The 15,705-nt window shown below is 45.3% G+C and overlaps 1 protein-coding gene across 6 annotated transcripts in view; it reads right to left on the bottom strand.

Annotated features, from left to right (window-relative positions):
• Positions 1 to 29: 29 nt before the first annotated feature.
• The window catches only part of NBR1 (NBR1, autophagy cargo receptor), a 53,922-nt gene continuing 38,246 nt past the window's right edge, over positions 30 to 15,705 (bottom strand). For 5 of the 6 annotated variants that reach the window (XM_025363321.1, XM_025363323.1, XM_025363322.1 and 2 more), the window contains 7 exons: positions 15,123 to 15,233; positions 14,706 to 14,870; positions 11,181 to 11,631; positions 9,989 to 10,083; positions 9,093 to 9,150; positions 8,020 to 8,125; positions 30 to 1,802 (listed from right to left, as the gene is read on the bottom strand). In XM_025363321.1, the coding sequence (XP_025219106.1) occupies positions 1,629 to 1,802; positions 8,020 to 8,125; positions 9,093 to 9,150; positions 9,989 to 10,083; positions 11,181 to 11,631; positions 14,706 to 14,870; positions 15,123 to 15,233 (1,160 nt within the window). In that variant the 3' untranslated portion in view covers positions 30 to 1,628. The remainder of the gene's footprint in view (positions 1,803 to 8,019; positions 8,126 to 9,092; positions 9,151 to 9,988; positions 10,084 to 11,180; positions 11,632 to 14,705; positions 14,871 to 15,122; positions 15,234 to 15,705) is intronic. The other variant, XM_025363324.1, reaches the window with a different exon arrangement.

The raw sequence follows: 15,705 nt of genomic DNA, 5'->3' as shown, positions 1-15,705 counted from the left end.
CTGCTTCCGCAAGGACTGGCCAGTCCGGATAGGAATTTCGAAGAACATTTATTTCACCATTCTTTAGGTGGTTATGTACAAGTGCAACGGAGAGGACAACCCGGGCCCTCCTGGCCCTCGACTATAAAGCTCCGATGGTCAAGACAGGTCCCGCCCATCAATCCAGTTACACACACCCTGCCGCTCCACCTTCTGCCCGGAAGCCCCGATTAAAATGTTTTAAATAATGAACGGCCTGGTTGGCTTGCAGTTTGAATCCTCGTTTATTTAAGTAGCATTCAGGAGTTATACTGTAAATAAACATCATTATGGCTAATGACTAATTAAAATCACCATTCATTACAAATACCAACCAGGTTAGATAATACTATTTTAACTATCTTTTCCCCTTCGGTCTGGAATTCATATTCTTCCTTTTCTGGAAGTCATTTTCATGGATAAAATATTTAGCATTTTTTGTTACCTCTTCCTTCACCAACTGTACTCAACTCCCTTCTGTAAACAGAGTGAGAACCTGGGTCCATGGACAAGCTCCTTCCCACTTATCTTGGGGTTAAACCAAAACTTTTTCAGCAACTTTGCCCCCATCCAAGTTTTGCACAATACCAGCTGCCTCTTCCTGTTCTAGGCTTTCTAGGGCTGGATACCTCTGAACGGACTTCAAGCATTAAAGAAGTCATCAGCATTTCCTATACCTCACACACACTCATTTGCCCACCCTGAACTTTACTGACATTAATTTAGGAGCCTGCCTTTTGCCTTTCACATGTTTCTATTTCCCCCACTGTACTGTAAAATAAGATCTGCCCTGACATTAAGAAAAAAGGTAACTTAAATTTACTTTTCCCTTTAAATAACAGAAGGATTTTTTCCTTTTCTACGAGATTAGCAAAATATTTCACACTACCTAAATTTTTTCCCTTAAATAAAAATGTATGCAAAATTACTATAATAGACATTGCTCAATAGGTGCTGGTGGGTTTATCAGCACACTCTTCCTCCTTTCATTGAAATGCAGAGATTCCCTTGAAGTTGGGTACTCTTGAATGCACCACGGAGTCTTTAGAAAGCAACGGTGCCAACTATTAAGTCTTGCAGGAAAATTACTTTCTCCTTGAGAGAGGAAGAGTAACAACATTTCTATCATGCTCTGGGTGTTATTTTAATGCCAAATAGCTATGAAGCTTGAGCTGGGTTACAGAAATTATGAGAATAATTCTTAAAAACAACTTATGAGGTTAATGTCTTTCAAAACCTGAAAATTAACAGATATCCCCATAAAAAATCCACATTAATCAAAGAAAAACACTCAACTTCAATAAAAGCAGAAAGAAAAATGGTTCTATATGAAGTTGAAGTTATACTTGTCAATGCACTAAAATAGTTTTATCCAAATCAACTGAAAAACTGTCTTCATACTATTCATCCAATGTCTAAAGTGAAAATTTAAGTTCTGGTCTTTAACTTGCTTCCCAAAATACTATAACAGGTATTGTCTTGGTAACTCAACGATGGGCTTACACAGATTCATCAGATTAAAAATAAGCAAGGGCTTCTACCCCATACCCCAATGACAGAATAAAGATCATCTCTGAGCAGCAGGCAGTTATTTAATACAAGGTCACTCCTCAATAGCGTTCGCTGTACCAGTCATTGTTGTTTATCTGAAGAAGTTCCGTTACAACCTGCAGGATATTGTAATTGTGTTTCTTCAGCAGCCGTAGGTTCAGCTGCCTGTCACAGAATCCCATTTCAAAGAGATGGGCCATCAGGGCTGCTGTCTGATCTTCAGAAACTATTGGCTGTGTAGAGACAAGCAAAGGAAAAAAAAAAAAAAAAACTGTATAATTTAAATGTTTATTTTATACATTTGTATCATCTTGTAAGCATACCAGACTTTCCAGATTTATTCAAAGTACTAGGTAATTAGATTCAAGGCTATGGCACTCCTGTGTACTTGATACCAACGGTTCCGACTGGGAAGACCCTGTTTTAGATTAGTTATGTGTGTACTTGAAGGAGGAGAAAAGGGAAACCGGGGAGCTAATGAACTACTTAGAACTAGGAGAATGCTTCACGGGGAACTTTCAGGAAGAAGCATGTTTCGGCCAGATGAAGGAATGACAGCAAGCCCCGGAGACCCTGTGAACATAAATGTCATTGTGATGATGGGGCAAGTATGAGCAAGATAAAAGTGTTACTGAAAGATGCTATGGGAAATTTTGTCAGATATGCAGAGGAGCTGTACAAAAAAAAAAAACCGCTTGGGAAATTACAACCTGGGAAGGCTTCTTGATTTTTTCTCCTCCAAAAGAATAGGTAAGAAGGGCTGGGCGCAGTGGCTCACGCCTGTAATCCTAGCACTTTGGGAGGCCGAGGCAGGCAGATCACGAGGTCAGGAGATCGAGACCATCCTGGCTAACATGGTGAAACCCTGTCTCTACTAAAAATACAAAAAATGAGCCGGGCATGGTGGTAGGCGCCTGTATTCCCAGCTACTCGGAAGGCTGAGGCAGGAGAATGGCGTGAACCCGGGAAGTGGGGCTTGCAGTGAGCTGAGATTGCGCCACTGCACTCCAGCCTGGGCAACAGAGTGAGACTCTGTCTCAAAAAAAAAAAAAAAAAAAAGAATAGGTAAGAGGAAGTTAACATTCATTCATTCAAGCCCTATGGTGGAAGCATTACCTTCCTAAATCCTTAAACCCTTGTTTTTTTGTTTGTTTTTGAGACAGGGTGTCACTCTGTTCCCCAGGCTGGTGTGCAGTGGTGTGAACACAGTTTATTACAGCCTCAACCTCCTGGGCTCAAATGAACCTCCTGCCTCAGCCTTCCAAGTAGCTGGGACCACTGGTCCGCGCTACCACACCTGGCAAATTTTTAAATTTTTTACTAGAGATGAGGTCTGCCCTACGTTGCCCAGGCTGGTCTTGAACTTCTGGGCGCAAGTGATCCTTGAACTCTGGTCTCCCAAAATGCTGGGATTATAGATGTGAGCCACCTCGCCTGGCCTCTGGTTCTGTTATCATAATTTCACAGACTGGGGATACTGAAGCTGTATAGCAGAAAGATTATTAACTTTGGAGACAGACAGGCTTAGACTCAAACCCTAATCTTCCATTTACTAACCAACTGTGCTACTGATTACTTTATGAACTGAAGATATATCATACCTCCTACTTTGCAGGGTTGTTGAGAAAGTATGTAAAGATGAGAACAGTATGCAAACATGTTAAGCATTTCCCTCCACATCTGATTCCACTGTTCCCTTCTACCTTCTTATTTCAGAATAGATTATCCATCCTCCTTTGCAGATTAATGGAATGTACCTTGCATTGTATCTCATTACCTCTCACCACTTCAAAAATCTTTCTCCATCTCCAATCTGTCTCTCATCTTTATTGTTAACCTCTTTCACTACTGGCTTGCCCATCTCTAAAGTCTCACCCAACTTTAAAAATGTTTCCTCTTGTCTTATGTATCCTAGCTTCTGCCTGCTGTAGCCTAGCTATTTGAAAGTGTGGCATACTTCCACTCACCACCGGTTCACATCCCTCTGTAGCGTCTAACACTGTTGACCATGTCCTCCTCATTAAAACAACCTTCCCTAGGCTGGGCGCGGTGGCTCAAGCCTGTAATCCCAGCACTTTGGAAGGCCGAGGCGGGTGGATCACGAGGTCAGGAGATCGAGACTATCCTGACTAACATGGTGAAACCCCGTCTCTACTAAAAATACAAAAAACTAGCCGGGCGCGGTGGCGGGCGCCTGTAGTCTCAGCTACTTGGGAGGCTGAGGCGGGAGAATGGCGTGAACCCGGGAGGCAGAGCTTGCAGTGAGCCGAGATCACGCCACTGCACTCCAGCCTGGGAGCACAGTGAGACTCCGTCTCAAAAAAAAAAAAAACAACCTTCCCTAAGTTCCAGCCTCTCTCTTCATTTTCCCCCTAGTTCCCAGTTTTCTTTCAGAGTATTCCTTTCCCTGATCCTTAAAGGTTGCTTCTTGCTTTCCCCATTATTCCTGCAACACCTCATCCCATCAGATGGCTCCTGCTATAATCTGTAGGCAAGTGACTCTCAAGCCTGTATCACCAGGCCAAATCCCTCCCCTGTGATCTCGATGGATACAGCTGGCCTGCCATATCTGTGGGTTCCTCATCTATGGATCAATCAACTAAGAACTGAAAATACTTGGGGAGAAAAAAAGGAACACGTACAGACTTTTTTGTCATTATTCCCTAAACAATACAGTATAACAACTATTTATATAGCATTTACATTGTATTGGGTATTGTAAGTAACGTAGAGATGAAGTATATGAGATGGGCTGGATGCAGTGGCTCAAGCCTGTCATCCCAGTACTTTGGGAGGCTGAAGTGGGAGGATTGTTTTGAGGCCAGGAGTTAGTTGCCCTGGGCAACATAGTGAAACCCCATCTCTTCAAAAATATTTTTAAAAAACTAGCCAGGAATGGTGGTGCCCACCTGTAGTCCCTACTACTCAAGAGGCTGAGGTGAGAGGATTGCTTGAACCCAAGAGTTCTAGGCTGCACTCCAGCCTGGACAACAGAGCAAGACCCTGTCTCTAAAAAACTAAAACTAAACAAGTAAGCAAGAAGATATGCCTAGGTTATATATAAATACTACACTATTTTATATAAGGGACTTAAGCATCTATGGATTTCAGTATCCCATGGGGGGTCCTGGAGTCAACCCCCATAGATACTGAGGGACAACTATATATCCAGCTGCACTCTGGATATCTTTACCTTTACCTGGATATGCCACAAACTCAACACTGTCCAGCAAAACTGACCTAGTTCTCTTCTGCTCAAATACATCCTTCCCAGCATGTCTTATCTTAATAAATGGTACTAAACCAGAAATTTAGGATTTATCCTTGACTTCCCCTACCCCACCCCAAGATAGTGTCTGGCTTTGTTGCCCAGGCTGGAGTGCAATGGCATGATCTCAGCTCACTGCAACCTCTGCCTCTGGGGCTCAAGCTATTCACTCACCTAAGTCCCCCGAGTAGCTGGGACTACAGGTGTGCACCACCAAGTCTGGCTAGTTTTTTTGTATTTTTTGTAGAGATAGGGTTTCACTATGTTGCCCAGGCTGGTCTTGAACTCCTGAGCTCAAGTGATCTGCCCACCTTGGCCTCCCAAAGTGCTGAAATTACAGATGTGAGCCACTGTGCCTAGCCTATCCTTGACTTCTTTTTAGCCACTTAATCATCATCTCAAAGTTATGCCATTTTCATCTCTTAATTATCTTTTCTACCCTTCCTTTCCACCAACATGTGGATTCTCTTAGGGATTTCCTTTTTTTTGTTTTTTTTTGAGACGGAGTCTCGCTCCGTCATCCAGACTGGAGTGCAGTGGCGCAATCTCGGCTCACTGCAACCTCCGCCTCCCAGGTTCAAGCGATTCTCCTGTCTCAGCCTCCTGAGTAGCTGGGATTACAGGCAAGTCACCACGCCCAGCTAATTTTTGTATTTTTAGTAGAGATAGGGTTTCACTATGTGGGTCAGGCTGGTCTCGAACTCCTGACCTCATGATCCACCTGTCTCAGCCTCCCAAAGTGTTGGGATTACAAGTGTGAGCCACCACGCCCGGCCTTTTTTTTTTGGAGACAGGGTCTCACTCTGTCGCCCATACTGGAGTTCAGTGGTGCGATCTCAGCTCACTGCAACCTCTGCCTCCCGGGCTGGAGTGATCCTCCCACCTCGGCCTCTTGAGTATGTGGGACCACAGGCGTATACCACCATGCCCAGCTAATTTTTTATAGTTTTAGTAGAGACAGGGTTTTGCCCTGTTGCCCAAGCTGGTCTTGAACTCTTGGACGCAAATAATGTACCCGCTTCGGCCTCCCAACCTGCTGGGATTACAGGTGTGAGCCACCAAGCCCAGCTGGTCTTTTTTCGTCTTACTCTTCTTCTCAGACCAGATTCACACTCCATGCTCACATTTCCAAGTCGTTTTTACTGGCTACACCGTCTATAATGATCTTTCTCTCCCTCTTTCCTGATGAACATTTACTCTGTCATTTAGGACTCAGTTCAGGCATCATTTACCAGAAAGCCTTAGTTGGGCACACCAGGCTGAAGTGTTTCATCTGTCTGATAGCACAGGCATAGTATCTTTTTATTTTTTTGAGATGGAGTCTCGCTCTGTTGCCCAGGCTGGAGTGCAGTGGCACAATCTCGGCTCACTGCAACCTCCACCTCCTGGGTTCAAGTGATTCTCCCGCCTCAGCCTCCCAAGTAGCTGAGATTACAGGCACATATCACCGTGCCCAGCTAATTTTTGTATTTTTAGTAGAGACGGGGTTTCATCATGTTGGCCAGGATGGTCTCGATCTCCTGACCTTGTGATCCGCTCGCCTCAGCCTTCCAAAGTGCTGGGATTACAGGCGTGAGCCACCGCGCCCGGCCAACATAGTATCTTTATGTACTTCATGTACTTTAAGTATCCATGCACCTCACTTGTTTCCCATAGTTCTTAGGCAAGATTCAGAGTCTTTTTTTTTTTTTTTTTGAGACAGAGTCTCACTCTGGTCCCCCAGGCTGGAGTGCAATGGCACAATCTTGGCTCACCGCAACCTCCGCCTCCTGGGTTCAAGTGATTCTCCTGCCTTAGCCTCCTGAGTAGCTGGGATTACAGGCGCCTGCCACCACGCCTGGCTAATTTTTGTATTTTTAGTAGAGACAGGGTTTCACCATGTTGGTCAGGCTGGTCTCAAACTCCTGACCTCAGGTGATCTGCCCGCCTCAGCCTCCCAAAGTGCTGGGATTACAGGCTTGAGCCACCGCTCCCGGCCTGTTGTTGCTTTTTGAGACAGGGTCTCCCTCTGTCACCCAAGCTGGAGTGCAATGGCTCCATTGTGGCTCACCATGGCAGCCTCAACCTCTTGGGCTCAAGTGATCCTCCCACCTTAGTTTCCCAAGTAACTGGGACTACAGGTGCATGCCATCATACTTATCTTTTTCTTTTTTTGAGATGGAGTCTCGCTCTGTCACCAGGCTGGAGTGCTGTGGCGCCATCTCGACTCACTGCAAGCTCTGACTCCCGGGATCAAGCAATTCTCCTGCCTCAGCCTCCTGAGTAGCTGGGATTACAGGCACGTGCCACCATGCCCCGCTAATTTTTGTATTTTTAGTACAGACAGGGTTTCACCATGTTGGCCAAGATGGTCTCAATCTCCTGACCTCGTGATCTGCCCGCCTCAGCCTCCCGAAGTGCTGGGATTACAGGCATGAGCCACCGCACCTGGCCATACTTATCTAATTTTTGAATTTTTTGTAGAGATGGGAGTCTCACTATGTTGGCCAGGCTGGTCTCAAACTCCTGGGCTCAAGCAATCCTTCCACCTTGGTCTCCCAAAGTGCTAGGATTACAGGTAAGAGCCACCATACCTGGCCAAGAACTGGTGTTTTATTCATGCCATAGTGCCAACACCTGGAACAGCTTCTCTCCATAGAAAATATTAATAGATCATCAACAATAGATTCATCTCTTTCTTTCCCGTAAGTAATTTGGCTAAAGTCATATAGTTAGAAAGTGGCAGAGTTGGCCGGGTGTGGTGGCTCACGCCTGTAATCCCAGCACTTTGGGAGGCCGAGGCGGGCAGATCATGAGGCCAGGAGATTGAGACCATCCTGGCTAACACGGTGAAACACTGTCTCTACTAAAAAAAATACAAAAAATTAGCCGGGTGTGGTGGCAGGCGCCTGTAGTCCCGACTACTTGGGAGGCTGAGGCAGGAGAATGGCGTGAACCAGGAGGTGGAGCTTACAGTAAGCTGAGATTGCGCCACTGCACTCTAGCCTGGGCGACAGAGCAAGACCGCGTCTCAAAAAAAAAAAAAAAAAAAGAAAGTGGCAGAGTTGTGTGTTAACCAAAGACTAAATCTAAAGCCTATGCCCTTTCCACAATGCCATGTTATTCTTCAACCCAGATGCCACCACTTTCACTGGTGACATGGAGTTGAGATTCAGGAAAATAAAACAGACACACACACTGACCTGTGCAGTGACGGGTGGCCCAGCAAACAGGGCCTTGTATGCAGAGGCAGCAACAGACAAAGCCCCCTTCACCAGTCCTCCAGCAATGCTACTCCCATGATGGTGCCTGTAGAAGAAAACCAAATTATCTCCCCAAAGAAACACAAATCATTACCTTTTTACAAGATAATCTGGGCTCTAATCCTTGAAAGAAAATAAGATTTCCTTAAGAGAGAAAAATCAGATGTAAAAAGAGAACACGATTGCTTTCATATCAGCTTTATAGCTACAGATCATGGTTTGATGGAGGGCCCAGCTCTACTGGTGCAAGATATGGGCACTGCAGGAAACGCACGACTCTGGTAACCATGACGGCTCTCACTCCTAGCTGAAAATTAATGTGATTGAGGACACACCAGGATATCAACAGTCTGTCTGCTCAGTTATTCTCTCAGAGAAAACACCTTGCAAAGGAAATGTGATTTTCTGGACACTGGCCTAATATGAGTGGGAACAGAGAACCAGGTAGGTCCAAGAAAAAATTATTTAGATGTATACTGGGCTTAACCTTTCTACCTTTTCCCCTGTGCTAAGGGTGAGATAATTTGGGGACATTACTTTGTCTGGAACATAAAACATTCTTTTTTTTTTTTTCCAGACGTCATTTCACTTGTCAGCCAGGCTGGAGTGCAATGGCGCGATCTAAGCTCAGTGCAACCGCCGCCTCCTGGGTTCAAGCAATTCTCCCGTCTCAGCTTCCTGAGTAGCTGGGATTACAGGCACCCGCCACCATGCCTAGCTAATTTTTGTATTTTTAGTAGAGACGGGGTTTCGCTATGTTGGCCAGGCTGATCTCGAACTCCTGACCTCATGATCCACCTGCCTCGGCCTCTCAAATAGAACACTCTTAAACATCCGCTTTAGCCCTTTGTTTAGTGTTGCTCAAAGGCTTGAGAAGAAATAAGAACAAGAAGGAACAAGAGTTCCCCTTCTCTGCCCTCTGAAGATGGGTATATGCTGTGAAGGGCTATTTTAAGCAGAAGGAATACTAGGATATCCACCTGCTTCTGAAAGAGACTGTACAAGGTTGTTACCTTGAGTGGTCATAGCTCTTCTGTCTGCTGTTTACAAGTCCTGATGAGCCTCTGGGCTCTAAAAGCAAAAGAGCTATTGGTTAGATGTAGCATCCATAAGCACCTAGTGTTTCCTAACTCAAGCAAGGCTATTATTGAGGCAGGTGGCAATCAGATCAGTGTTTGAAGTCTTTTTTTTTTTTTTTTTTAAGTATTTGGGAAGTTTTAAGGGTAGTTTAAGTGATAAGGAGAAACTGTCCAGAAATGCAATGCAAGATGACTGTTTATTGAATCAGAAAAATCAACTCTATAATCCCAATGCACTAATATATTTTGTAGTAAGAAAACAGACTCACAGCCATTAGAAACCTGCTGAACTGCTAGTCAGGAAAGGTGGAGATGGAGCTGGAACTTAGATTAGTTTGGCACCAAAGCCTGTGTTCTTTCCACTGCCTCTGTGAGGTCTAACAATATATTCAGCCAGAGAATAGAAATTAGAGTATGCAGGAGGATCATGGACAGTGAAGGGCAAGTTGTTTTTTCTTTTTGTTTTTTGATGGAATCTCGCATTGTTGCCTGGGCTAGAGCAATGGTACGATCTCGGCTCACTCCAACCTCTGCCTCCAAGTAGCGGGGATTACAGGCACCCACAACCATGCCCGGCTAATTTTTGCTATTTTTTAGTAGAGACAGGGTTTCACTATGTTGGCCAGGCTGGTCTCAAACTCCTGACCTTGTGATCTGCCTGCCTTGGTCTCCCAAAGTGTTGGGATTACAGGTGTGAGCCACCATGCTCAGCCTGTGAAGGGCAAGTTTCTAAAAACCGCCAAGAATCACGAAGACAGAGAGGCTATTTATACCTGGTTTCCATTAGACAGGAACAGAGAAAAAGAGAAAAAGCTTAGGCTGATCATTACCTCCTCTGATCTGATCAGGGACTGAAGAAACTTCTGATACGGTAACTGGTAAATCCACTCCTGGGGAACCATGATGATGTACACAAGGAGGGCTCCTTTCAGAAAGACACAATATGGAAAGTAAATTGAAAAGACACTTATGGCATTAGTGGAGAAATAGTAAACACAGCACAGCAGTGCCAAGTTCTCTACAGAGGCTTCACATTTCTGATCCAAATCACATGTCTGGATTTAGGGTTCCATCATAAGGGCTACATTGTACCCCGTTTTCCTCTTTAGCCACAGCCAAGCTAGAAATGTTGGCTTCAGTCTGTTCATGTCCCTACCTACATCAAGTGGTGTCAATAAATGGAAATGACTAGCTTTTGGGGAGAATGGTTTACATTATAGGCAAGGCTCCAGCATTTTCCCTACTATTAGGATAAGAATGATTCAGATAGATTCACCAGGGAATTGAAAACAATTTGTTTGGTTTTTTAGTGTTTTTTCCCATAATGGATTTAACTTCCTAATTATGGCTGTTTGGGTAGAGTTTTTGCTGCCTTTACTGAAGAGTCAATAAAACAAGGAGGGAAGGTCCAGGGATGTTTGTGTTTACAAACTGGCTCTCAGCCAGGCATAGTGGCTCACATCTGTAATCCCAGCATTTTGGGAGACCCAGGCGGGTGGATTGCTTGAGGCTGGAGTTCACGACCAGCCTGGGCACATGGCAAAACCCCACTTCTACAATAAATATAAAAATCAGCTGGGTATCATGGCCCATGCCTATAGTCCCAGCTACTCAGGGGGCTGAGGTGGGAGGATTGCTTGAGCTTCAGAGGCAGAGGTGGCAGTGAGCCAAGATTGTGCCACAGAACTCCAGTCTGGGCAACAGTGAGACCCTGTCTCAAAAACAACAACAACAACAACAACAAAAACAAACAAAAAACAAAACCAGCTCTCAGTAATCAAAATATAAGCAGATAGACTATACTCAGATAATTTAAGGCCAACTAAAACAAATATTTCTTTAAATCCAGAATCCACAAATACTGGGAAATACAACCTTTATTCATCTAAATTCAGACTTTACTATGGAAAATAGTCTCTTCCCATACTGAGGAAAAAACAGGTTTTTGAGATCAGGTCGGTTCCTCTCACTCTTTATTTCACCTCTGAAGAACACCCCAGCTGAGGGGGCTGTGAGTGGTACCTGGGCAGTGGCGGTGGAAGCTCCACTACCTCTGGGATTAGGGGCACTGTTTCCAGAGTCTGTGAGGTCGTGAGGATGTCACTTATGCTGTGCTCCTGTGGCTGGTTCTCCCCTCCAGGAAGTCTCTCCCCAGCCTCAGCTGGTTCCTGCCCAGCCTCAACCCCAGGCTCGCCTTCAGCACCTCGCTCCAGGCCTGGCTGTGAGAGTGCAGAGCTGTACATGGAATCCCCCAGGGGGCGGCTGGTATCAAAGCACTCAGGCAGGATGATGATGTAATCCTCTGAGGAAGCAGAGGACTGACTCTGAACTTCATCTTTGAGCTCCTCCTCCTCCTCCTCCTCCTCCTCCTCCTCTTCCTCCTCCTCCTCCATGACAGCTTCTTCCTCAGTGATATGGACAATCTCCTCCCTCTCATCTCCAAGTGGTCCTTCTTCAGGCAAGGCAAATTTCACTAAAGGATGAAAGCAACCCATTTTAAGGTGGAAGCTAAAAGCAGGCCTAAGTACTATCCTTACTTGGTAAAGCCTTGTGGATCATGAGATAGAATTATGAAAGCCAGAGGAGAGGGAAGAACTAGCGAGAAGGGCTGGTTCTGGAACTATGACCACATTCTAAGGTTGAAGACTATGCAAAACAAAATAGAATCAAAGCTCACAGAAACAAGGTAGGCAGAAACACCCAGGCTTCCAAAAAGTTCTATGAATCACAAAAGGAGGCAGCTCCATCCCTTCCCTTTTCCTTTTCATGTGATGGTTAATACACTGAGGTAGAGTTTAAACCAAAATGGATACACTAACTAACAATGCTATAAAAAAAGTTAGGAGACGAGTATTGCAGGATTACATGCCTATTCTCCTCCTCTTCTTTACAAAGATGATGCAATCATGGGAGAAAACTGGCCAATCATGTTTGAGGGGGTAAGAAAGGGTATAAAAAAGCTACCTGGCCGGGCGCGGTGGCTCAAGCCTGTAATCCCAGCACTTTGGGAGGCCGAGACGGGTGGATCACGAGGTCAGGAGATCGAGACCATCCTGGCTAACACGGTGAAACCCCGTCTCTACTAAAAATACAAAAAAAATAAGCCGGGCGAGGTGGCGGGCGCCTGTAGTCCCAGCTGCTCGGGAGGCTGAGGCAGGAGAATTGCGCGAACCCGGGAGGCGGAGCTTGCAGTGAGCGGAGATCTGGCCACTGCACTCCAGCCTGGGCGACAGAGCAAGACTCCGTCTCAAAAAAAAAAAAAAAGCTACCCAGGGCCAGGCGTGGTGGCTCATGCTTGTAATCCCAGCACTTTGGGAGGCCGAGGTGGGCGGATCACAAGGTTGGAAGATCAAGGCCATCCTGGCTAACATGTTGAAATCCCATCTCTACTGAAAATACAAAAAAATTAGCCGGGTGTGGTGGCAGGCACCTGTAGTCCCAGCTACTCGGCTGGCTGAGGCAGGGGGATGGCGTGAACCTGGGAAGTGGAGGTTGTAGTCAGCCGAGATTGCGACGCTGCACTCTAGCCTGGGTGACAGAGAGACTCTGTCTCAAAAAAAAAAAAAAAAAAAAAAAAAAAAAAAGCTATCCAGGCCAGGTGTGGTGGCTTACGCCTAAAATTCCAGCACCTGGGGAGGCCAAGGTGGGCAGACTGCTTGAGCTCAGGAGTTCAGGACCAGCCTGGGCAACATGGTGAAATCCCATCTTTACAAAAAAAAAAATTTAGCTCAGTGTGGTGGCATGTGGCTGTGGTCCCAGTTGCTTGGGAAACTGAGGTGGGGGGAGCCCAGAATGTTGTGGCTGTAATGAGCCATAAACTTGCTACCCGCACTTCAGCCTGGGTGAGAGTGAGACTTTATCTCAAAAAAAAAAAAAAAATTACTCATAAATCCTATCAGAATAACAGCTGAATATTTTGGTATTGTCTTTCCAGACCTTTTTGTTATGTATTTGTACACACATGTGGAAAAACATATAAAGATATGCACGATTGATTGTTTGCTTGATTGACTGATTAATTTGAGACATAGTCTCACTCTGTTGCCCAGGCTGAAGTGCAATGGCTTGATCTTGGTTCAATGCAAGCTCCGCCTCCCGCGTTCACGCCATTCTCCTGCCTCAGCCTCCTGATTAGGTGGGACTACAGGCACCTGCCACCATGCCTGGCTTATTTTTCGTATTTTTAGTAGAGACGGGGTTTCACTGTGTTAGGATGGTCTCGATCTCCGGACCTTGTGATCCACCCACCTCAGCCTCCCAAAGTGCTGGGATTACAGGCATGAGCCACTGTCTTATTATTATTTTTTTAGATGGAGTCTCGCTCTGTCACCCAGGCTGGAGTGCAGTGGCGCAATCTCGGTTCACTGCAACCTCTGCTTCCCAGGTTCAAACAATTCTCCTGCCTCAGCCTCTTGAGTAGCTGGATCACAGGTACACGCCACCACGCCCAGCTAATTTTTGTACTTTTAGTAGAGATGGAGTTTCACCCTGTTGGTCAGGCTGGTCTTGAACTCCTGAGCTCGTGATCTGCCCAACTCAGCCTCCCAAAGTGCTGGGATTACAGGCGTGAGCCACTGCGCCTGGCCTTACATGTGTATTTTAAACAAAAGTAAGATAAATAATATTTAAAGATATAGGTCAAATTTCATTATAATAGATAAAGAGATTCTCCAATATTATTTTGACACAGTATTATTTGAATTTTTGGATACTTCTTAAAATATATGCTATTGGTTCTATTTGATACCTAGAAGTTTCTGTTATAAAGGTATTTATTCCTTTTTCTTTTTTTTTGAGATGGAGTTTCACTCTTGTTGCCCAGGCTGGAGTACAACTGCGCAATCTCAGCTAACCACAGCCTTTGCCTCCCGGGTTAAAGTGATTCTCCTGCCTCAGCCTCCCAAGTACCTGGGATTACAGGCATGTAATCCCTGGCATGTAGCCACCACGCCCGGCTAATTTTTCGTATTTTTAGTAGATGGGGTTTCTCCATGTTGGTCAGGCTGGTCTCGAACTCCCGACCTCAAGTGATCCACCCACCTCAGCCTCCTAAAAGTGCTGGGATTACAAGCGTGAGCCACTGTGCCCGGCCTATAAAGGCATTTATTACAGCAGAATTTAACCTTGAGAAACTTTGTTTGGTACTCCTGTTTCTATCCACTGTTTCTGGGACTGCTGCCCTTGGAGAAAGCAGACAACTCAGCTACCCAGAGGGGTCTTTGCTAAGGAGCTCTGTCAAATTACAGGAAGATTCCTTACTGCAGAATCCAGGCAGCACAACTGGCTGCTATTCCACTGTGGAGTGCAGCTGTAATTCTGCCCGAGAAGACGGAAAAAGGAGTATGGTGGCTTCTTTGCTCCTGATGCTCTAATTAGAACAGTCAGGTAGCATATGTAGAGTCTAAAGACACAAACAAGATCAGAATTTCTAACAAAGATTCACTCTCCTTTCACTCTCAGTGAAGAAGAGCACATCTAACTCATCAAGTCTGGCAGTCACGATTCAGGTGTCACCCTGCTAGGTGGGGGAAATGCAAGGACACTCACTCTGCAAGGATTTCTGTCTGCAAGGAGGGTTGTGGTCTGGGGCAGCATCCAAGGTAAGGGATCGGATTACTGTCTCACACACAAACTGGGTCCCACTCAGGTCTTCTTCTGCTTCCTCCACAGAAGCAATGTTCTGAGTCTTTCTCTTTACTGACACTGTAGAATCTGAAAGACATATGAACCTTGTCTGCACTTAGTGTTTAAAGTGCTGAGGAATGTTCACCAGTCATTACCCATGCTAAAACTAAACCAAGGAATAGCTGCTATCTGTGCCACGTGAAGGTGAGGCAAAACATGAGATGCTATAGAAAGAAAGCCCATTTACATGCTAAGTAAGGTCAGTAGGGGATAGCTGTAAAATAGAGTATGGTATGGAAAGGAAGGATGTAAATACTTTACAAATATTTAATCCCTTACCAGGAAGTGCTTTAAATCCTGTCCCTTCACTCTCTTCCTCTATCTGCCCCAAGCCTGACTTCTCTATTAAAGGACTGTCATGTGGCAGAGGAGACATGCAGGGAGTCATATCTGGAGAATGAAGAGAGGAGAACCATCAATCAAGAGAAAGCATCATATCATCAATAGTCAGTGTCCAGAAGTAGCACTTAGCAGGCTTCTTGCCTCCTGCAGAACTAAAATAAACCAAGATATGCTTTGAGGTCTCTTACAGAAAATTTCTCCAGACCAATAAGTATGCAAAATATCTCAGATCAATCAATGCAGAAAGAATCACAGTTATTTAGCCTGGAAAGCTGTGGCCAAGATACAAAACCATGAATATAAAGGAACAAAAGGACAAAATGTCTAGAGAAAAAAAGAGAAGAGGATTCCTTTACAGTAGAAAAGCCTTGCACAAACTTGTATCATTGCTTCTTCTTCTTTTTTTTTTTTTTTTTTTTTTTCTTTTGGTCCGGGTCTGTTTCCCCGCCGGGGGGGCGGGGGGCCGGGCGTCCCCCCCCCCGAACACCCCCCCCCCGGGCCCTCCCCTTCTCCCCCCCCC

This window comes from Theropithecus gelada, chromosome 16 (genome assembly GCF_003255815.1).
Source record: "Theropithecus gelada isolate Dixy chromosome 16, Tgel_1.0, whole genome shotgun sequence".
Taxonomy (NCBI): Eukaryota; Metazoa; Chordata; class Mammalia; order Primates; family Cercopithecidae; genus Theropithecus; species Theropithecus gelada.
This window is presented reverse-complemented; position numbering and strand designations above follow the sequence as displayed.